A 23,916-nucleotide genomic window follows, 5' to 3' on the forward strand; every position below is an offset into this window, starting at 1 on the left:
CTTTTTGGTATCTTACTGGTAGAATTATTACTTGAAGGAGTTAAGACAAATCAAAGAACATCCCCTCACTGACGTTTCCATCCTTCTGATGAGACGTTAAACCAAAGTTCCGTATGCCTATTCAGGTGAACATTAAAGATCCCCTGGCACTATTTGAAAAGACAAGGGAGTTTCTCCCGGTGTCCTGGTCAACAATCTCCCAAATAAAATTGGTCATTCACTTCATGGATGTTTGTGGGATATTGCACTGCGCAAATTTGCCTACACATTCACTCTACCTTACCAAAACATTGTGAAGCACTTTAAGATATTCACAAAGTTATAGCAAGATGTCACTCCAGCACTGTTTGTCAATATCACCTCAAACTAAGGTTCATCAAAAGCTGAAGTCTAAATCCTACAGATTTAAACACAGCAGCACCATTGAGCTGAGGAACTTTGCCCATTAAGGGGTCACTTGAGAGTGCCAAATCATAAAATACTCCCTTAGAGTCAACAGAGCAGAGTCTTTCATTGCTTGCTTTCCATACATGAAATGATAGCACTAACCAGTCCTTAATAAAAGAAGCAGATTTTGTGCAAAAGTGTTTTATTCTGGTTGGTATTGGTATATTTTGGCATTAGTGTGTGGTATCAATTGGAAAACATTGGCCTTGTCGATAGTGGTTTTGTATTCCAAGAACTGGCCATGAAAAGTTTCAAAGTAATTTATAATCTAGATTTCTCTCTAAATAAATCATAGCCTGCAAGTGTAATTTTATGGCCTGTAATGTGAAAAAGAAAATGAGATTTGATACCAATGCTACCCTTCCTGCATTTAGTTTTATTAGGTTTTACTGCCTGTGTTTGATAGCTCTATGTTGAACTGTAAGGTGTCATGCTTCATTCATTCAATAATTACGATCCAATAATGTGCTTTAGATGGTATCCCTTGTAATTGGGTTATTGGTTTATATTAAATTTGCTACAGCAAAATGCTCAAAATGGCAACAGTTCAGCTTTCAATTGAAGGAGGCGATTGATACCATCTCGTTTTTCCTCTTGTGGCTTAGAGTTGTCAGTTGCTCCCAAATGACTTAAGAAATGGATTGTGGAGATCAGTCCCCACTTAAATTGACAGGATATCCTGTAGCTCAAGTTGTTAAGAGAATGTCTTATAATAAAATTCCCAACTCGTGGATGTTATTAGAAAAAGAAAGCTCTAGCTCTGGACTTTATACTCCACAGTTCCAAGTTATTGGAACTGTGATTTAGACTTTTATGGAATTCTAATACTAATAATCCTATCATTTGCATTTAATATAGCACCTTCTATGTCGGGATGTGCCAAAGCGCTTCACAGAATTTGCTGTGAAAGCAGTGACTCTGTATTTTGTAGGTAAACATATTGATACAATATTAATAATCCTCATTGTTGAGGTGTTGGAGATGAGCTGGTAAAAGATTACCAGAAAAAAAACACAAAGCAGATACTGGAAATCTGAAAACAAAAACAGAAGTCGCTGGGAAGACTCAGCAGGTAAGCAGCGTCCATGCAGAAAGGAAAGTGAGTCAACGTTTCGGGTCCTCGACCCTTCGTCAGAACTGTTCTGACAAAGGGTTGTGGACCCGAAACATTGACTCACTTTCCTTTCTCCATAGATGCTGCCTGACCTGTTAAAAGATTACCATTGTGGAGATTAAACTCTCTTCAATGTATCTGGGGCTGATTTATGATCGTTACATTTCTTGCTTACTGTGGCAGGAGCCAAATGATCCCAGCACAGATACTGAGTATAGTTTAGTGTGTTGATGTCATTCTAATGTGATTGTAGCTCCATTAGCAAGCCTTCTATGAATCCATTAACATGTTTTCATGTGTCCCATGGGTAGTTACACAGAAAGATGATACCCTAATTTCTGGAGAAGGAAAAAATGATCAGGTGGAGATACTCCGAGAAGCATACTGATTTATACACTGTAATAAATGATTTTGTCACATTCTGAAAATCCTCACTTTTAGTTGACACATCCACCCATAAGCAGTTTGAGGAAAAAAATAAATTCACGATGCATTTCCTTAAATGCATTTGTAAAACAATTGATGTTAAAAAACATGTCATTGGGTGAATGTTTGTACACATTGCTGGAAACAATAGCAGTGGTGGGAATGGACTCTTATTACAATTTGAGGGTCTAATGTCTGAAATTCTCATGGTCATATCCTTGAGGCCATTTGTGTAACATTTAAGGTTGTGTAGTTTGACGGGAAATTCTTAAGGTCAGTTTTAATTTGCAACCGTTTTAATCTTAAAAAAACAATTCTCTGAATTTTCAAAAACTCCTGCACAATCTTAATTTTTAAGACCAGGAGAAATAGAGGGTCTCTGTGGTCATCATTAATCAGGTATATCATCGTCAAATATAAAATTAAACTACTTGCGTCTGCTCTGCTCCACCAATGTGCTCTAGCCTTCCTCAGATTGTAAACTTTTATGGTCTCAGATAAAGTCTACCTAGGCTTTATACAATGGGTCTTACTTCAGCAATAGGTGTATTGTGGCCTCCTAAGTTAATTCCATGTTAGATCCTTAAAGCCAACAACAACAACAACAAAATTACATTTATAGAGCGCCTTTCACGTCGGGAGGATGTCCCGAAGCGCCGAACAGTCAGCTGTCGGGGCCCGAGCATGGGGTGGAGGGGTGGTGTAGGAGTGAGGGAAGGCAGAGAGGTGGGAGTACTTGGGAAAGAGACAGGCAATCAGTCATAGCCATGTGTCAGTGCCAGAGGGGCCGATAGTACCAGGGGAACACTGCCCACTATTTACCAGATGGTACCATTGTCTGGGTTGAGGTGGAGTTTCTTCAAGGCTGTAAATAGCAAACAAAGTATAGAACAGCAGAAAGCAGTTTAGTTGAGCTAATTGTATTGCCGCTCACACTTAGGCAATGTGCACATTTTGAGTTTGGCAACACATTGTGCAAGCTCTCGATGCCAATTTAACATGCTGGGCTCTTTAAAGTGGATCAGTATGCACTTCTGCATCAGTGCAACTGAATTCCATTTCAGATAGAGGGAGAAATAGTCTCACACGATGGAGGCAATTCAAAGGGTCCCCTTTCTTCTCTGATTAAGGAGCAATCTGAAACGGAAGCAATTATAAATAATGAAGTGCCATCATAATTTCAAACTAAATAGATTTAATTTTTTTTCGCCTTTTATCTTCACCATTGAAGGAAGCACTTCATGCTGGGGTACACTTTCAAGGCTGCTGGTAGGTTTGGCCAGGTGACCTTTCTTATATGTAACCCTGGACAGTGAGGGGAGGATTCTCCACTATTCAGCATATTTGCTCGGTGGTTGGGGGAAGGGAAGGGGTTGATTATTTGTTTCCTAATCCTGCTGAAGGCACTACAGGGCTTTTGTTTTCTTTAAAATGGCAATCATTGTGATGATATTTAGTGGGGTGGGTGTATTATCACCTAAACTCTGATGTGACTGCAATAAAATATTACCCAATGTCTTAGCTGTTTGTCTACAAAATGCAGTCACTGCACTTTTCACTATATCCTGTGAAGCGACTTGAGACATATTGATAACATGATGAGGTGCTATATTAAATACAAGGATTATTATTCACATTATAAGGTTGTTATAAGTTGAACAAAGTGTATTCGAGTCATTGGCATTTCAGCCATTTCACACTGTAATAAGCTCCCCTCATTGCAACTGCCAACTTTGATTCCATTCCTCTGCTCTTATTATTAAGCCTTTTATATTTTGCTTTTTCAATGGGGATCTATCTAATGCTTTTAGCAGATAACATAAATAGTTTGGTTCCAATAGTCACATGTGGTAACGCATTCAAATTGCTGAATAAACTTATCCTTATGTGCGGTGTGCTGCTCCCCACTGTTTACTTGTCATTCTTTGGATGAGTATCTCACAGCAGCAGAGAAGTGAAAACCCAGGTCTGAAACTGTGCAGCAAATGTTAATGTTTGCTTCTGAATATTCTGTTTGAAACTCCTCAGAGTGCAGGAAAGAGTTCCCCCATGTACAATGCCAGCCATCTCTACAGGTAGTTTGAGTATCCCAATTTGCTGGTTTCACCCTTGAATACAGCTATCATTGTTCCTTTTCTTGAACAGCACACACCTTATTGTTCAAAAATCTTTGATTGTTAACTGAACTCAGAGGAAAAGAAGGAATCCCCATACAATACGCACCCAGTATAGGTCAGGAATTCCAGTATGCTTTGACTTGTTGTAATACAAGGAATGGGCAAAGAAATACCTGCAAATGTCCTTTAATTAAAACCTGTAAATGTCAACTTGGCTCAGTTGGTAGCCCTTGAGTCAAAAGCTTGTGGGTTCAAGCCCACATCTGACATTGTCTAGGTGCAGTTCTGGGGAGGAGCACTGCATTCTCAAAGATGCTGACGTTCAGATGAGAAGTTAAACTGAGTCACTGCCTTCTTGTTCAGGTGGACAGTAAACACCCACAGCATTGTTCAAAAAGAAAAGGGAGTTTCTTCCAGAGTCCTGAACAACAATCCCCAAATAAAATTGGTCACTCACTTTAGGACTGTTTGTGGGACATTGCTGTATACAAACTGTACAGGAAATCATGTGACACACTTAATAATAATAATAATCCTTGCATTTGATATAGCGCTTTTCACGTCGGGAGGACGTCCCAAAGCGCTTCACAGAATATACTGTAAAGTGAATTGACTGTATACTTGTGGGTGAATGCGGCAGCCAATTGCACACAGCAATGTCCCACAAACAGTCGTAGATTGAAAATCACCAATTTATTATTGTTTTTGGTTTTTGGAGAGATTATTATTAGGCGTGTGGAGAAAGGAAACTTGCCCAAGGTTTCGCCCTGACCTGCCTGGAATTGAACTCAGGTCTCTCACTTGCAAAGCGAGTGCTCTAACCACTGAGCTACAGGACTCCACTTGAAGACATCCTCTTAACAAAGTCTATATCAAAAATAAGAATTATTAATAAGCCATCTTGCTAATGAAACACTAACCTGGACTCAGCACATTTACTCCTGGCCTCTTGTTCCTCTGTAGCTCCTCCAGCTCAGTTGGCTGTTTACTGGTGGACAATACCACACAATCTTTGTTTTGTTTATAATCCATTGCTGCTCAGCACTCATAATGTGTCTCTTCAGTGTAACATACTGCTGGGGGCAATCATGGTGCTGTCAGCAGGAGTGGGTTAAATTTGGGTCTTATACAGGAAGGTGCATTCGGAGAACTCTTTAATTATCACTATTCTCTGATCACCAAAATATGTCAGATAGCAACCTAGTAGTATAGCAAGGGAGCTTCCTTAAAAACCGTGAAACATTCCCATTTGAGGCCATATGTCACCTCTCACACTGTAATGCAACAAAGCACTTTACTGTAAAGTGTACTGTTAAAAGCCAGGAGTATTTCTGTGTTACTTTACGCTTGTTTACCTGTCAGTCACAACGGCAGACGCACATGAACACACACATACACAACAACAACTTGCACTTATATAGCGTCCTTCATACAGTGTTGTGTCTCAGAGCACATAACACACACGCGCATGTAGGTGTACATAGCAAGACACATTCACGCACAAGACAGCTCAGATTCCACTATTGTTTAGTGGAGAATAAAGTCAAATGGGAATCTGCGCCAGCGCTATTAAGCTCACCAGGTTATATCTCATTTACCTTTAAGGGACAGAAAGAATCTACTGGACCTGGCTAATTGTGAACATGAAGCAGGCAAACATGTTGCATGTTTATGATCTGAAGCCCAGTGGGGAATAGCAACCATAAAACAGTCAAGCTTGTCTTATTACTTGATGGTTGGGGGGTAGGGGTTTATAGTATGTGATGTAAGAATTTCACATCATACACTGCAAACTTCCTTCTGTTATATCATCTGAGCCCTAATATTAATTATTTTCACATACCTGCTCCCATTTATACACATACTCTTTATAACTCATAAATGGCAATATTAATTGTAGTTATAAAATGAGTTCACTTAGACTTTACCACATGTGAAGGGCACTACATAAATGCAAGTTGTTGTTATAAAAATGAAATCTCTCTGCAACGCTGAATGTTCCAGGTTGTAGGATTTTATTTGCTGACATTTATCCTGACTGACAACAATGGGCAGAAAAAGCATTGACTCATAATTTAGAGTAATAAATCCTTTTCTCATTCTTCTTTGAGTACAATTCAATACATCAATGCTCTTTGATGGTAGAGTGCTCAAAGAGGCATATAATGGCATCTAATTTGCGGTATTTCATAACTGGATTGCATAAGAATGAATCCCATTAGAATGCCTGGTAACCTCTATGGAAGTGGATCAGTTGGAGCAAAGTATCCACAGCTGAGTCCTCATTTGTGCGGTTCAGATTCTTATTAAGGAATCTTGTTAAGAAATATTGCACGTAAGATCCAGATATTCCAAGGTTGGCCTCAACAATGATCTGCCCAATTATCTGACGGAGGAAGTGATTGCTGGATTAAGTGGCATTTTCCCATTCAAGAATTTTCTTTTGTTCAAAAGTTGTTTTTGATGTATCTTCTTAGATCCGAACAAGAACATAAACTATCTGTATTCAACTATCTATTCAATTTACTTTTAACTCGGGTTTTTCAAGCACAGAGAAATAGGAGTAAGTATGCAGATAATTTACTGTATTCACAATATCACAGTCATTAAGCGTTCTGCAAAATATGCATATTTCTGTTGTCAAAAACTATCCTATGCAGACTGAGAGGCATAGTGTAATTGTGTAGAGATCCATAACCAGATATGACTGCAAGTAAATTTAGTAAGCCTTTTCACTGTGAAAAATCTGTGCAATAATTCATATTCCTGCTACTGTCAGGCTGTGGCTACCAGAAAAAGACACATAATCTTATTAAGGTGACAAATCGATGCCTAAACAGGACATTTTTGAGAAAATACCATTATAAAATGACACCAAGCTGGAGAAATTTACTGATCAGCCTGCTCATTCTCCAAGATTAGTAAATTTATCAACGATCAGAGAATCACCTCTGGATAGAATGGAGGAACCTTGCTAATGTTCACAGTGGAATTATTAATTCCTCACAAGTCATCTGACCAGAACCAGCAACACATTAATTAACCGTAACATGTGAATTCACCTTCTGCACCTGTTTAAATCTGCAGCGGTGGAGATCTGACTCCAATGTTTCATCACATCACCTCCAAACCACTACTCAGAGACTACTGGTGTCAGCAATTTGTTTATACGACCACTTCAAAAACGAAACAGTGCATTTGGAACAATGCAACAATAATAATAATAATCCTTGCATTTGATATAGCGCCTTATCACATCGTTGAGATCTAACGTGTTTAATTGCAATATTTACAAAATTACATGTAAACAGCACATCCTGCAGGTACATGGATTCATCTCTTCAGAACGCCCCTCAGAGTCTGTTCTCAGGTTCCGTCTCAGCTTGTGGTCAAATAAGGTTCCTGAAACCCAACATGGTTCTTTACACATCCTTTTGTGAGTATTGTTTATTAGAACCAAATGTCTTATCCTTTTGTTTTTTTCTCCTGACTTCCTGAAGATCTCGTTTCTGACATATCTGGGACGAAAAATTGGATCCCAGAGGAAAGATTTATCCATAGGAAACATCTCAATTGGCAGTCGACTGCACATCTTAACTCTGATATGAATCCCCTATCTCAGACTTACTTGCTGAAGCCAGACTTCTCCATGATTGCTATGTCACAGCTGACAGACATTTGACCTGCAAGTAATGATGTCTCCTATTTTTGGAGCATGAGTAGAAAGTCTCATCTATGCATTTTGCCATTGCTGGTGCTGCTGGTTTTCACTAGTAATGCAATAATGTTTTCAGTTCCAACATTACGCCTGTCCTTTGTCTAGCTAGAAATCACATCTCCTGTCAGTATCCTTGTAATTCCTGTCAAGGGGAGATGGGTGATTGGATGAAGTGAATGACTATGAAGCAAGGAATAAACTGAGGAGCAATCCCCTGGGGGTCAAGGTCATACATCAGGGCAGAATAGGAGGAGAAAATATCAAAGTGATTGTAGTTTGCCTTGTGTATTTGCACTACTGGCAATATTTTTAAGCACCCATTGTGATTGTAGTTTAGTTCGCATTAATTCCTGTTGCTCCTATCCCATTCATCTCGCACTAGCCAAATGGCTGCTCCTAACTTTCATGCTGTTTCTACGGCTGCTTCGCTCGTAGCAGAACTGCAAAACACCGAGGAGCGGGAACCCTGATTTTTCACATCCCAGTCTAGGTGACATTGAATTGAGGCTATAAAAATAATCCAACATGAACAACATGCCACATGGATAGAAAAACGAAACCTATTTTTTTCAGTAACATTAAAGATTCAGATTTGTTCCTTTTGAAGCTTTCAGTGGACCATAAGAGTTCAAACCCAGTGTAATTCACAACCACCACATGTATGCCTCACTGGGGGGGGGGAATGGCACAATCCCTGAAGCCACCTCCTCCAGGATATGGTAGTGGGAAACACTCAGCCCTATTTATACCCACCTCAGAATATACCGGAATAAACACAGCATAACATGCAACACTGTTGCAACCTCAGAACTCGTCTGTCAGAAACCCAAATGATATATCATAGACCAACCCATAACCGAATAACTACAACTAGTCATTTCTCACGAGGACGACAATCACATTATCAATACCTCTAGCCCCGGCCTAACTGATTAATCAATGGATCCAACTATTGATAATAGTATGTTTCATTTTGACGATGCAGAATGTACCCGTGAGAGTTTTCTGTTTAGGAACCTTGAAAACACCTCTGTGATCCCCAAATATTATCTATTAATACTTTGTCTAGTAAAAGGCCTCCAAACAGTTCTCCTCTCTTGCCTCTAGGAGACTGATGGACCATGATATAATTTTCTGTAAGTCTTAGCTATGAAAGAGGGAACATGGCAGCACTTCTATTTTGAAGCTTTTCATAATTTTGAACACCTTTATCAGCTCCCCTCTCAATCAATCTCGTCTCCCACAGAAAAAAGCTCCAACCATGAAGTCATGAGGTAGTAGGTATTTGATATAGCGTTATCAAGACTTCTCAATGTGCTTCACACGATTTTAAATTGGCTACCGCATTCACCTAAAAATACAGTCACTGCACTTCACACAAAGTATTGTACACTCATACAAAATACAGTGACTGTATTTGTAAGCAAATGCAACATCCAAATTTTTGCGCAGCAGAAGCCCCAGAACAGCCATGTAGTGAATGACTAATTTTATCTAGGGGGTTATTGGCCAGGACTCCAGAAAAATCTCTATTGTCTTTTTGAATAGTGCTATAAAATTTTGTTACCTGACCAGGCAGATGGGTGATCAGTTTATTGACTCATCTGAAGAAATGCACCTCTGACAGTGCGCCCCCCCCACCCACCTCCCCGCCCCACCAACCCCCCGGTTCCCTCATCTTATCAGCTAGGAGTGTAAAATCAAATAACAAATTATATTTGATTTCACAAATGATAATAATTTTGCTGTAGACCAGCAAGACTAGAACACAAGAGGAAGCAAACGTTTGATATTTACACACGAAGCAGTCAAGTGCAGTCAAATACATCTGCTGAACACCATTTTGATATGATGTAGCTGTTGAAGCTGCTGTATCGAGCTTTTGTTCAAGGAGTTATTTGTGCGGTGGGATTGTCACTCGATTAAATTTAAAAAAGGAGCAGCACCTTGTCAATTTTTCCAACGTTTTAGCCAATTAAGTGACCTTCCCTCCCTCCGCAATCCCTTTCAGTTTACACCGTTCGATTCTGCCTGGTCTCAGGAGGAAAATTGATTTGTCTTCTCATGGGAATTCCAGCTTGTCATCAAATGCACTTTGTTCATGCTAAGATGGCATTTGATTGGCTTTTTTTAAAAAAAGAAGGCATCTGTGATATCTCAGCCGTTGATCAATGTGCTGTACACACAACACTCCCACAGCAAAGACACTTCAGCACACAAAATATAAAGCTTTAAGCTATCGCTGTCAGAAATCAAATCCCCGTCTTTATGGTGTTGCAATATATTTATTATCATTGAATCTCTTTTAAAACAGTTGCCTTTTACACCATTACTGAGAGTGAAACAAATTCTCTGAGATTCGAAGCTTAGTTTTGTGTTTTATTCAATTATTTATAGAATACTGTGAATTGGAAAAATCTCCCATATATGTGACTGGATGTTGATTGTGAGTGCCTTAGCACATTTCTCTGCTCATATTTTTATAATGTTTAGTATTGCGCATTTACTGAAAGTAATGTTTCTAGATGTTCTTTATATGTAAATGGTACCACAGGAATATGAGTTGTTATCTAGTGGGGATTATGTGGGCCTTGTCCAAAAAGATGAAAAGAACATTCAGTCCTTCAGGGAGGGGTTTATAAAAAGCACATACACAGTTTCTCACAGTAACCTTGAGTGGTGGTGGCCTGTACATATCCACACCACACAGATAATGCTGCTTGTTATAAATTGGAACAAGTAAATATCTGCATTCAAAATCAAGCTTAATCCAAACCTTGGGGAGGGAACAGAAAAAAAAGCCAATCCCCCAAATACTCGAGTATTTTGTTACCTAAGTGGCAACATAAAGATGCACTGCCTAGCGAAGCACACACACTACTTTTGATCAAGAGGAAATAACAGTTTTAGTTAACTTTTAACCCAGATTTGCCTTGAATTCAAAGGGAAGCCATTTGTTCATCCATTCTTGTAAAATCTACCCAAAGAAGTAATATTCTTGCATTCTCCTTCATTCTTGTGGGTTCAGTTTTAGTGAATTTGATTGGAGGTCAGTACAAAACTTCAGAGGCAGATCAATAAAAAGAACTGAATTAAGGAATCCTATATCAGACACTTCATTCACTGAATATTTTATCAGACTTTAGATTATATCTCTTGACAAAATAAGACTGGGAACATAAGGATAATTGCCCATGAGAAGAACTTCAGGGCACTTTCAGTGTTCTTCAGTAACCAAATTCTGAGCATTGTGTACTTAAATGCCAGGGCACTTAGTCAAAGCATTCCCTTTTGTTTATTTTCTGAAGTTCTTTCATGTTTTTCTTGCTGTACAAGGGGAATATGGAAATCACAGTGAGTATGTGGAAATCATTACCCCATAGGCTCATAGGTGAGGAATCAATTGGGATGTTTGAAAGGGTGAAAAATAATTTGAAAATATGATTATTAAGGGATGTGGAGAAAAGGTGGGCAAGAGGGATTAAAAGTTCTGCCAGGTTCTAGTAAAATGGTGAACAAGTTTGATCTGAATAAATGGTCTCTTCCTGTTCTGACATGGTAACTAAAAAGTAAGTGGGCTCTCCTTGGTGCTGAACTGGCTCCAAGCTAACATGCCTGGCAATGGGATGTTTGGGCGGCTCGACTCTTGTTAACCCTGCAAGCCAAACCCCTAATGGATAGAGTGGTCCTAACTGGACAAGCAGCAGGAAAGCTTGCCGGACTGCAATATAAATGGCAGGCTATGTGGTTTTAGCTGGCTAGACTCCAGCTGTACCCCAACACACACTCTGGGGTCCCCAAGTTTTGACTCTTGCTAACCTGTGCCGAATACTTTCCAGAATTAGGTAAGCAAGATGCGTCCCTCCAGAGAGAGAGTGTGCACATTATTCCAACAATCTATCTCTGGGATTTCCATGTGTAGGTGGAGATGCATGGAAATCTCAGCTTGGTTTGGATACTCTTAAGCATGGTGATGGGTTTCTGCATGTGTCAGACCAAACAGTTGGTCCAGCTGACCAAAATAAAGCTGGCACTGGGCTCCCTTAGATGGGAAAGTGTTCTATTTCCTAGCACAATGAACAGAAATTTCGCCAAACAGCAACAAATTACATTTGTGCAGCACCTTTCACATCAGGAGAAAACTCATCATTCACAATACACTTTCCAAGTATCATTATCCGATTTTTTAAATGAAAGAGAATAATGGATATTCAAGAGCGACAGAATGACTGACTGAAACCTGATCCAAAGCTACATAATTTACAGGGAGAGATTCACGATCTTTGTAACTGTTGTCTGAATCCCATTGGAAGTTTACTACTTGGGCACCTTCCCTCATATCCATTATTTTTAATAATGCATTATCTACCGTGAAGCTAGTTACTGCAGATCTATTTTACTTACACTTTTTTTTTGCTAATGTTGGATAGCACAGTGGATGTAAACATCCAGGGAATGCACATATTGGATGTACAATAGTGTTTCTACTGAAGGAATAGATTCACTCACAGGTAGTTGATTGATATTGTGGAAGAGCCCAGTCAATGGGTTTTAAACTGAAGATAAACAATAGCTGGGCGTTTGTTAGAATTTGTCCAGGATATAAGACAAGTGACACAGAACTCAGGATTAACATTTGACTGTGGGTTTAGAGGGTGTTAATCATGTTTTATTACAATTTTGCTCATAATTTAGTGCTGCCTTTGTTGCTCTATTTGTCGCCTTACTTTCCTTTCAGATGGACTTTAAAGCTCAGATCCCGTCTGTCTGCCATCTACTATACGTTAAAGATCACATAGTACTTTTCAAAAAGAGAAAGATCTTTTTCCTCCGGTGTCCTGGCCAACAATAAGTCAAAGCCCTATACATTACAATACTGTATTACAATCACACTGTAAGTTTGAGAGATTTCAACTCCTGTTAAGTTCCAACACTCTTATAAAACAAGTAAGGCAAATAAAAAGGGTAGAAAAGTGTAAACAAAATATAGGTAAATTAAACATGCTTCAAATGATTGCAGTTATTAATTGAAGCGTGGGTAGAGTTACAAATCATGTTTATAAAAAAAGTGCAACCATTGCAGAAAACAGTCATAAAGAAAATAATTTTATTGATCGTTATGTAGCACTGTTCATAACTGAGTGGATTTTCTGTGAATGAATCTTACTGGCCATAATTAGTTATCATACGTTTATAACATTTATAGAAATTACAACATTAAAGTTCATTAGCCAATCAAGCCTATGGCAGTGCTAACTCATCCGTGGAGATATTCACTTAATCCAAATTTCCTGCTCTTTTCCTGTAGCTTTTGAATAAACTATTGTGGCTTTACCTCAATCATTACTTGTCCCAGTTCTATTAATCATGTTGTATTTCCCAGTTTTGTCCAACTCTGGACATTTCTTTTCTGAACTGATGCCTTGGTGGTGGCTTTCTTCTCTCCCCAGGAGAAGTGGTGGACAGCAATCCCTGCAGAGAAGCTATCTACCCTATTCCTATCGCCTGCCAGGTCCCATGCCCAAGAGACTGTGTCCTCAGCAAGTGGTCTGAATGGGCATCGTGTTCATACACCTGCTCTGGCAAAACCACCGAGGGAAAACAGATGCGTGCCCGCTCCATTCTGGCCTACTCAGGTGAAGGTAAGGTCAGCGGTCAGTGAAACGGTTCAGCCTTCTCACTTTATTAAAGAAAAGAGCAATGAATTTAGAACCTTTAACATGATTAAAGCAGTGACTTAACATCATCCTTGTATCCTCAATTACTTTGCTTCTTAGGAGATATATATGGGTTCCCTTGAGGCAAGCTCCCGTCTGTAATAAGGAATGCCTCTCCAGGGCCATAAACAAATATATAGTCATTGCTGTCCTCAGTGTTACAAGGATTCATTAGCTTCATGTCTGTCATGTCATGCACTGCCTTTAAATATACTGACATGTCAGAGGGGCACTGTAAAAGCAGTGGTGAGTGATTCCACTGCCGTGTTCTCCTGTCGAAACTCATGCTGTCTACTTGGTGGTGATATATCTGTTCCACAAGAGTCTGTTCAGTTACTATCTGAAGGCAGCAGAGCATGTCATGATATCAGTGGTCATACCTCATTGTCCCTTGGCTGTGTTTAATGTTTCATCGTCCACTGTGACTGTTTCAGCAAACAATATGTAGCTACATAAATTCAAAAACATACAGGCAAGTTTAACTTCAGGACACGTCATTAGACTGACTGCAGCCACATAATAAAAACAGCCGCATGAAGTATGCATGCTAAATTTTTTTTNACAAGGAGTCATTGCTTCCTTGCCCATGAATACAAAATGAATTTGTAAGGGTGTCAGGCTGACTCAGTTGGTAGCACTCTCACCTATGAGTTGTGAGCCAATGTTGGGACTTTAAATTCACAATGTATAGGCAATCAAACACAAAAATTGGTATTTTTCATTAGAAGGGTAATTAAACATGTTAGGTGTGAGGCTTTATGTCAGTCACTCCAATGGACTCCCAACAATATGCACTTCATTGCACTTTTTTTATTATAAGCAAAAAATAAACAAATGTGTCAACACGGAACATTCCAAATGCTTTGTTTCCTCCCCCACTAACATATGAGCACACATTTGCTTGTGCACATATACGCATGCACACTCACTATTTATAATTCTTTTGCGAATATTGTGACTCACAAAGTCACAATAGTCGCAAAAGAATTAAGAATAGTGAATCTTGCAGCTGACTAGATGTGTCTCTCTGAAGCCCTGCTCTGACCCTGATCTCAATTTCAATTTATGGATTGTGATCAAAGGAGGTGAGCAGCAGGAGTTATCAACCGAGTAGAGTTCAAGATTATACTCTCCCTTCTCTTCCCCCTCTCCCTGCTTGGCATCCGACTCTGTCTTTGTAAAGCGCTCCAAGACGTTATCCTACTTGGAAGCTGTTTTTTTAGATACACTTTCCCCAGTATAGCAATTGGTGTCTTTACAACATGATTAACAAGTCATAATGGCCATTGAGTGATTAAATTAAATGCTCCAGTGATTCAGGGCCTGGTTTGTTTTCTTGCCAATAAGAAAAGGTCTTCACTAAGCTGCTGTCACAAAGAAATACAACCTCTTATCCATAGTGAAGATTGGTTGGGGTCAAATTATGCTTAAGATTTCATCGTAGAAAATTTCATGTCATTGTGCAACCCATATACTAGAGATAACACAGACAAATGGCATATTATTTTTGCTGACAAATATGCTGTCACTAACTTCACAGAAACTTTGTGAAGCGCTTTGAGATGTTCTGGATGCTAGAGGTGCTATGTCAAATGTAAGAATTATGATTTTTCAAGTTGAATGCATTTCGGAGATGAGAAGTGCTCCTCAGGGCACCTCACCATCAGGTAAAGATTCTTGGAGCTTAAACTGTGCATGAAGGAGGGAGCCCAAGTTATATCATTCCATCTCATGAGCCCTCAGCTGCATGGAGATTTCATGTCAGACCTGAGATCTTGTGCATCAGTGACACACATGGGGTTCTTTGTTAAAGGTGCAGTTTATGCGATGGTGAGCTTTTTCCAGGAGAGAGATAGCTGTAACATTACTACTGTCCAGTCAAGGGATTTTTCTACCCATTGATTATCGTGTTTTCAGAGGCCCAATATTATCTCAGCGTAAGAAGTCTCAGGAGTCTTCTGCAGACTGACTCATTCTGTTACTAATTCTTGTGCTCTGCTTTGCAGGTGGAGTTCAGTGCCCGAACAGCAGTGCCTTGCAGGAAGTGCGTAGCTGTAATGAGCATCCGTGCACTGTCTATCACTGGCAGAACGGTCCTTGGGGCCCCTGTATCGAGGATTCATCTGTGTCTACTCTTAATTCCACCACCAGCTGGAGCAGAGAGGCAACCTGTGCTGTGGGAATGCAAACTAGAAAGGTCATTTGCGTGAGAGTCAACGTGGGACAAGTTGGACCAAAAAAGTAAAGGCTGAGTAATTGTTCAATCAGACTGGAATAATATTTGCTAATTGAAGTCATGTCTGGAAGCATCCGAGTCAGGTGTTTACATGGCAATGATAAAATTATAATTGGCCCTGAGATCCAGTTTCAAAAAGTTTTCCAGGTGTTGGCATGCTATCACTCAGAATTGTCTTTAATTTATTGCACTCTTAAATTGTGCAATTTCTCAATGGATTCTTTTTAAAACAAAATCCTGTCAGAATTCCTATTGACCTGTGGGTATTCTCGTCTGGACCAGAGTTGGTCCTGTTGGTTGCAATGAGGTACTTCTGGCCACCAGGAGGAGTTTCATTTGTATGTCTCAGATCCTATTGCAGTGGGACATTGCAGTGTGCCCGCAAAATACACACATCCACTCCACATTATATGGAGTAAAATGTATGAAGCACTCTGAGAGATCTTGGTGATGTGATAAAGCACTATGTCAAATGCAGTAATTATTAATATTAAGAAAGTCAATAAGTCACCCCAAGCTAAGTGGTTTTAGCTGGTTAGACTCCAGCAATATCCCACCGCACACCCTGGGGACTGCAAGCCTTGGCTCTTGCCAACTTCAGCCTAATACGTTCCAAAATTAGATAAGCAGGACGTACATACCATTCCAACAATCTGTCTCTGAAAATTCTATATGCAGGTGGGATACGTGGAATTCTCAGTATGGTTTTGATACTCTTAAGCGGTGGTATTGGTTTCTACGTATGTTAGACACCTGGCTGACCAAACAATAGTGTAGTAACTGCAATTGTAGTCAAACACAGCAGCCAATATACACATGGCAATGCCCCACAAATAGCCATTAAGTGAATGGCCAATTTTATCTAAAGGATTTTTGGCCTAATGAATAGGAGAGAAATTTCCTTCTCTTTTCAAATAGTACTGTTGGATCTTTAACTGACAGAAGAAAACATCAGTTTACTATCTCAAAACATCAGTTTACCATCTCATCTGTGCCTTTTGTCACCTCCCCCTTCTCCCCTAGTGGGGTTTAAACCCGCCACTGTACAGCACTCTGGAATACTATCCTGAGTGAATACAACTTCACCTACAAATAAAACCACTGCCCTTCAGAGTAATTCCTGTGAAGCGCTTTGCATCATATCAACAACAACAACAAAATTACATTTATAGAGTGCCTTTCATGACGGGAGGACGTCCCAAGGCACTATCAACAATGTGATAAGGTGGTACATCAAATAGAAGGATTATTATTATTATAAGAAAAAATGTTTTAGAAGACACTATATAGGGCCTATAATTTACAATACAGAAAAAAACTTATTTCAAATTTAAAAAAAATATGCATACAGCTGGTTCTGAAAAAGAGACTAGGAGAGATATGCTGCCATCTAGTGGATGATAGTTAATGCCAGTGATAGTTTTGAAACACCGCAAACTTTACCCTATTAGGTGAAAATATTTTGACACCAACAATCACATGGAAAGAGAGAGAAAAACCTGACTTATTTTTTACCTTGTGGTCATAGGACTGTGCTTTAATAAGGATACCTGAGAGAACTGAGTTGCTGGATCAGAACCCACATGTGGTCACTCAAAGTTCATGTTAATACCGTTCGTGCAGACTTATTCCTTTAATGAGTCTGTTGCATTGCGCTTTTAAGACTGATTTACACCTCATTAAGTAGGTTATTGAGAATCATAATGAAGAAAGTCAGAAATGCAAACTGAGATTATTAAATCTGTTTTTGTCGAGATGATTGGGAGACTGTGAGTCTTTCCCTTGAGTATTGTTTTATTAATCTTAAATTATAGGCATTCTTGAAAAATACATGAGGGACAGACCACTATAGTTTTTTTTTCCCCTCTCATTTTATTTTCCTCAGCTTTTTTACCAAGAAAAAAATGATCTTTTCCCTCAGTCCTTCCTCTGGTCCTAATTAGAGAAGTTATGATGTGATGTGTTCTGACAGTTCAGTAATTTAATCCAAATCATTAAATCTAAAAGGATTATTTATTCATAATCGCCCTATTTCAGAAAGTAGTTCTTTTTCATGCAAAATTAACCCTTTGTTTTAAGTGTAGCTCAATTGTTCTGGATACTTGCAGGTTTGCCGAATCTAATGTTACCAACATATTGGGTAAAATTTCACCTGGGTGAGAGTGGGCAGGTTGGTAGGGACTCAGGAGGTCAGAGAGGTAGGAGGGGGAAAGGCCATGGATGGCCTTGAAAAGTGAGGACGAGGATCTTGAATTTGATCCTCTGGGGGTTGGGGAGCCAGTGGAGTCGGGCGAGGGTGGGGGTGATGGGGTTGCGGAGCCTGGTGCGCGAGAGTACACGATCTGCAGAGTTTTGGATGATCTGCAGCCTGTGAAGGGAAGAGTTGGGAAGGCTGGTGAGGAGGGAGTTCCCGTAGTCGAGCCTTGATGTGAAGAATGCGTGGGTGAGAATTTTGGCAGCCTGAGGGTGAGGCAGTGGCAGAGTCTGGCAATGTTGCTTTAAATTTTATAAATCCCCCACAGAAAGAAAGATTCACTTCAACAGATAAAAGTGAATTCCGATTTCAGTTTCATCTTCCACTCATGCAATGAATTTTTTCTTAAAATCTTTTTAGCATTTTGTTTTCTGTTACATTTCTGCTTGTTTATCTGCTAATAAATCGGAACCGATAAAACAAAAATCACTAATTAGTTAAAGGTTAATACGGATTTGCAGATTGTTTCATTTATGTGAAAGAGGTCTTAATTACAATTATTCATTGTTAATAATATTCCCTATATTTGGTATAGCGCCTTTCACTTTGGGAGGACATCTCAAAGTGCTTTTGTACTGCATTGACTGTATTTTATAGACAATTACAGCAGCCCATATGCACACATCAATGTCCCATAAACAGCCACAGTGAATGATCCATTTTATTGGGGGATTGTTGTCTACTAAATTGGGAGAAATTCCCTTCTCTAGTAGTGCCAATTGGACTTTTAAGTCCACTTCCAGGCTATCCTTCCTCACCAAGGTGCTGAAGAGACAGAAGGGATCTTGGTCTATCATCTCATCCAAAAGATGGCACCTCCTTTCAGCAATGCAGTGCACCCACAGCACTGCATTGTGAGTTACGTAGAAGAGGTATTAAAGGATATGGTGAAAAGTGCGAGGAATTGGAATTAAAAGATCTGCCAAAATCTAATAAACTGGTGGAACAGACTTAATGGGTTGAAAGGACTCCTCATGTTCCTATTTGTCTATGTTCCTATGTATATTATTATTATTATATAGTTGGCAATTGTTCACAGGATAGTTTAACATCTCATCCAAAGGAAGGCAATTCCAACAATCAACACATCCCCAGCACTGTATTGGAGTTTTAGCCAAGATTATATGAGTTCAAAGTCTTGACATGGGGTTTGGACCCATGCCCTTCTGGCTCAGAGAATGCTACAACTGAGCCAGGCTGACATGTTCATTTATTGGCTAACATTCATATGGAAAAACAAACTAGTCATCCATTGCTGAGTGAAGGATTTGCACCAAATGGGGCTGAAATGATACCAGGAAAATCTTACAGAGATACTGCAGCTTTTTCATAAAGATGTAATGACCTTTAATCTTCACAAGGGTCTCACAGATCAGAGATTGTTAAACAAAAACGCTGAAAGGTCAGATTATTCAGAAAGAAGAAGTCCAAATTTATCTTGATCCAGCAATATTGCCCAGGACAATTTTTTAAAATATCATAGCAGATTAAATACTAAGCACAGAACAGTAAAGGCTAGGCTGCTTGAACTCTCCTGATAAATGGGGATTATCATTGTATGATAAAATCAATAAAAAGCACCACAGGGCTTATTGAGCGTCACTCTTCTCTGTTGCAGAACACTTTACCTCATATCACTTGATTTCAACCTGACCTTGAGCATACTGAAAAAAATCAATAGTCTCCTCTGGAGCATCGAAACAAACATTGGCTGAGATTGTGCCTGCACATTTGTACTGATAGATAAACTTGATTGTAGTGGTTCCATCAAGTGTCACACAAAACTGGTTCAATGGTTCATTATTCAGTGTTTCTAAGATTTAATTCCTTTTGAAAATATTTACTAAATGTATAAAATACCACAACAGTTTTGCAATGTCAAACAACTGGCGATGCACGTTTTCACACTGGACCCTTCTAAACTCTTCAGCTATCACTCCATTTTCGAGCTGTCCTTCCTCTCTAAGGTGTTGGAACAAATCACCTCCCAACTTTGCCCCTTCATCTCCCATTCACCACCACCTGTATGAGTCCTTCCAATCAGGATTCCGCCCCTCATACAGCGCTGAGACAGTCCTGGTCAAAGTTACAATTGATATTCTCACTGTGATCAGAGCTCCCTGTGTCTTCTTTTTCTCTTTGAGCCCCCTACTATTTTTAAAACCGTTTACCACTCCTTTCGTTTCCACTGTCTCTCCTCCCTGGTATATGTTCACTGGTCTGCACTTTCCTAGTTTCACTCCTTTCTGTTCCAGCGTCTTCACCTCACCTAACGGCTTTGCCTTCTGCCTGCACAGCATTATTACCTAGACAGTCAATCTGAATCTGTTGACTGCATGCATTGAGTGTTAGTACAATAAAGCTCACTATAAACTGATCTTTTATTCCAGAAACAGTGACTGAAAGTTTGTGTTCGGTAATTTGTACTGAGTAAATGGACTGTCTATTTGAAGGACTGTTAATTCTTCATCTAGCACAAAATAGCATTTCATGTCAAATCGTTTCCAGTTCAGTGCTTGAACAAAAATGGTAAATGGAAAATATTCAAGAATGTGTTTAGTTCATTTGTGAATTCCAGCAAGAATGGGTTGAGAGACAACACAAACCACCCTGTTCACTGTGCACATGGGCCTCATAGAGAACAGCCATGTGAAGATCTAACAACTTTCGGCTGGCAGGACAAAGACTTTTCTCTCCTGCTGACATGATTACAATGAGCTCATATGCTCTGCTTGTCATGGTATATTTTCCTTCAGTCATTCGTTATAGGTATTGTGTGCCATTGATATTCACTTATTGTTGTTTGAAGGAACTATGATGTTTCCGAAATCAATCTGACAAGATTGCAACTCCTGTTTGTAAACATTGGTGTACACAATTTCATTATTGGGTTGCAATTGCATTACTGCATTACCTTATGCACTGATCAAGAGACTATTATAATGAATCATTCAAAATGCGGAATTGATAATAAAAGAATAAAAGGACTAGAAGGAACTTTGAATTACAGCAAAAAAAATTCCAAAGTTATAAGACAGGAACCCTTACAATCCTTCGAGCTGAGTTTATTCGAGTGTCAGGCTGGCTCAGTCGGTAGCACTCTCGCCAGTGTCAGAAGGTTCAAGCCCCAGATCTGGACTTGGAACTAATATGGTCTAAGCGGACCCTCCAATGCAATGCACTCTATTATTGGAGGTGCCATCCTTCAGATGAGATGTTAATAATAATAATAATTCTTGCATTGATACAGTGCTTTGTCATGTAGTTGAGTGTATTTTTGTGGTCGAAATGTGGCAGCCAATTGCACACAGTTGTTTCCCACAAACAGTTGTGCATTGAGTGATCAATTTTTTTTCCAAGAGATTATTACTCCCAGAGGGTGATCTGGAGCAGAGATTCTGTGGGTTCATGGAAATTCTAACAAGATGCCTTAATGTGAAATCCGGTCATGAAATACAACAAATTAGACTCTTTTCCAACCATAAAATTATCTCTGCAGTACAATTGTTCATGCATTAATAAGTTATGGCAGACTGCCACACACTAAATCTGCTCCTGTGCTCTGCTTCATGTGTTGAGTTAAGAAGCAGTCATTAATTACCTCTGGAATTTCTTCCCTCTCCCCTTTGGTCAGATCAGTTTACTTTTGGGAAAATATACCGCTCTATGATAATCACATTATGATTTATCGTATTATCTCTTGCTTCTCTAAGTAACTATATATTTGTTCATCTTGGGTTAGAATTCAAGACTGTTCAGAATTATTAGTTCATTACCGTTATCATGATCTTTTTCTCATATTTCTTTGGCGATCTCTCCTTTTGTTATATCTTCCCCTTTGACAGTTGTTGCATACTCCCTTAGCAATAAAGCTACTTGCTAGCCAGTTTCATAGAGTACCACTTAAGGAGAAGCACCAAAGAATATAGCAGTGTAAAATGTGATATTTCAGAACAGATTTGATAATTATCACATCAAATCTGTTCTGAAATGTCATATTCTCATGCCATACACTACACCTCCTCCTTGTATGCTTTGGGCTATCCAGCCAAACTGAGCAGTTCCAAAGTAAGATGAAAGGCATCAAAATGCACATTGTTTAGCTTAAAGACACTAAAACAAATGAATCATGATTTGGCTGAGAGGATGCTTCAGCATGAGAACCTGAGCAATGATAAGAATGAGCATGGAAGAAAGAGAGAGAGAGAAAGAGAGAGGCAGCCAATACAATTCTTGCATGGTTCTTTGATTTCATTTATTTGCAAGTTTAATTCAGAACAAGAACTAATCCTTTTTTGAGAGTGAAGTGCACTTGGTGTGCAGTAGTTGGATAATCACGTTCTGTGCTTCAAAAGAATAGCCCCAGGTGTGTTCTTTGAAGATACAATGGATGTATTTTAGTTTAGAGAGAATAATACTATGAGGGGAAATAACTTAATATGTTTGTGAAATATTAAGTAAAGGGTAGGAAATTAAGCAGTTTGTGTCCGCAGTACATATACTCAACCTGACGCTAAGCCATACGCTAAATTCTCTTTTGAAAGGTATGGCGCTTGGAAAAATATATATGTTAGTCTGCAGTTATGTTTCTCAGTTTTTGAAAATATTTAAGAACACATGTAAAAACGTCATAATTAATATGGTCAACTTCACTTCAAAATATTGATATATTAATATGCAGAATAACTAATGAAGAAATGCAACTATTTTTTCTCTTCAGGTGTCCAGAAAGTCTGCGACCAGATACAGTGAGACCCTGTCTTCTACCGTGCAGAAAAGACTGCATTGTGACACCGTATAGTGATTGGACACCTTGTCCTTCATCATGTGAAGAAGGTAAAGTTCTTGAGCAATGTCAAGTCTGGAACATCAATAGTGTACGAGTATCCAGGTTTTGCATGGAAATAGGGGACATAGACCAAAAGTGACCAGTTTATTAAGTTATGGAGTGCGTTGTCCAGATTAAGGTACTTTACGGTGAACAATCTAATGTGCATTTATGATGATTATTATACCATATTTTTAATCCCCTCAATCAGTGTTTCCTATTAAATATCAAAGTGTTGGAATATGTTTATCAATAGAACCATTGATAAGAATATGTTGGTTGGCAAGGGAAGCATCATGGGGACTCTGGGATGGAGTTTCAAAGAGTTGGGCAGATTACGCTGAAAGCCTGACCTCCGATGGTGGATGGAACAAGGGACATGAAGTAGGGTAGGGTTTGAGGAGGTTGCAGATCATGGAGGAATTCAAAGGTTAGGACAAGAATCTTGAGCTTGAAAGAAGAGTGTAATGGTTTTAATTGAAATAAATTTTGGAGAATTTTAAATTGGAGAATTAAATCTGGAGAATTTTTAATTCTCCAGATTTAATTCTCAATTATCTCAATTAATTAAAATTGCTCAACTTGAAGAACAAATTTTATTCTGTGTGTGTTTTTTATTTATATTGTGTGGCAGTAGTGGTGTTCAGCAAATTGGATTACTAAAATTGCAATCCACAATATTGTACGTATAAAACCAAGCTGTTTATGGACTTCCTCTAGTATTTATTGGAGTGATGTAATAAACGTTTATGGTTTGTTCTGATTTTAAAGTATAGCAGTTCCATTGTCTGCAATGTTTTATTCATGTGTAAAAGAAATTTAACTCTTAAATCATTCTCTTGATTTCCTCTTTGATCATTCTCTGAGCTGTATATTTGAATGGATCATTGGCTTCCGTGTTCTGGATGAAGCATGCATACAGTATAGCTGTCATTATAGCATTTATTATTGCTCACTAAGCACATTCAACTTTGGGGTGTAAAATGTGGTGACTTCAAACAGGATTCTTTGATTCAGGAATTTCAAGTAGAAGCTCCTTCTACTGTCACCACTAATGTT

The 23,916-nt window shown here is 39.0% G+C and overlaps 1 protein-coding gene across 1 annotated transcript in view; it reads left to right on the top strand.

Moving 5' to 3' along the window:
• Window positions 1-23,916, top strand: part of thsd7aa (thrombospondin, type I, domain containing 7Aa) — a 209,744-nt gene that overhangs the window by 136,152 nt on the left and 49,676 nt on the right. The window contains exons 7-9 of the mRNA XM_042331989.1: window positions 13,273-13,464; window positions 15,546-15,780; window positions 22,750-22,865. Of these exons, the coding sequence (XP_042187923.1) occupies window positions 13,273-13,464; window positions 15,546-15,780; window positions 22,750-22,865 (543 nt within the window). The remainder of the gene's footprint in view (window positions 1-13,272; window positions 13,465-15,545; window positions 15,781-22,749; window positions 22,866-23,916) is intronic.

This window comes from Callorhinchus milii, unplaced genomic scaffold (genome assembly GCF_018977255.1).
Source record: "Callorhinchus milii isolate IMCB2004 unplaced genomic scaffold, IMCB_Cmil_1.0 Scaffold2, whole genome shotgun sequence".
Lineage (NCBI taxonomy): Eukaryota > Metazoa > Chordata > Chondrichthyes > Chimaeriformes > Callorhinchidae > Callorhinchus > Callorhinchus milii.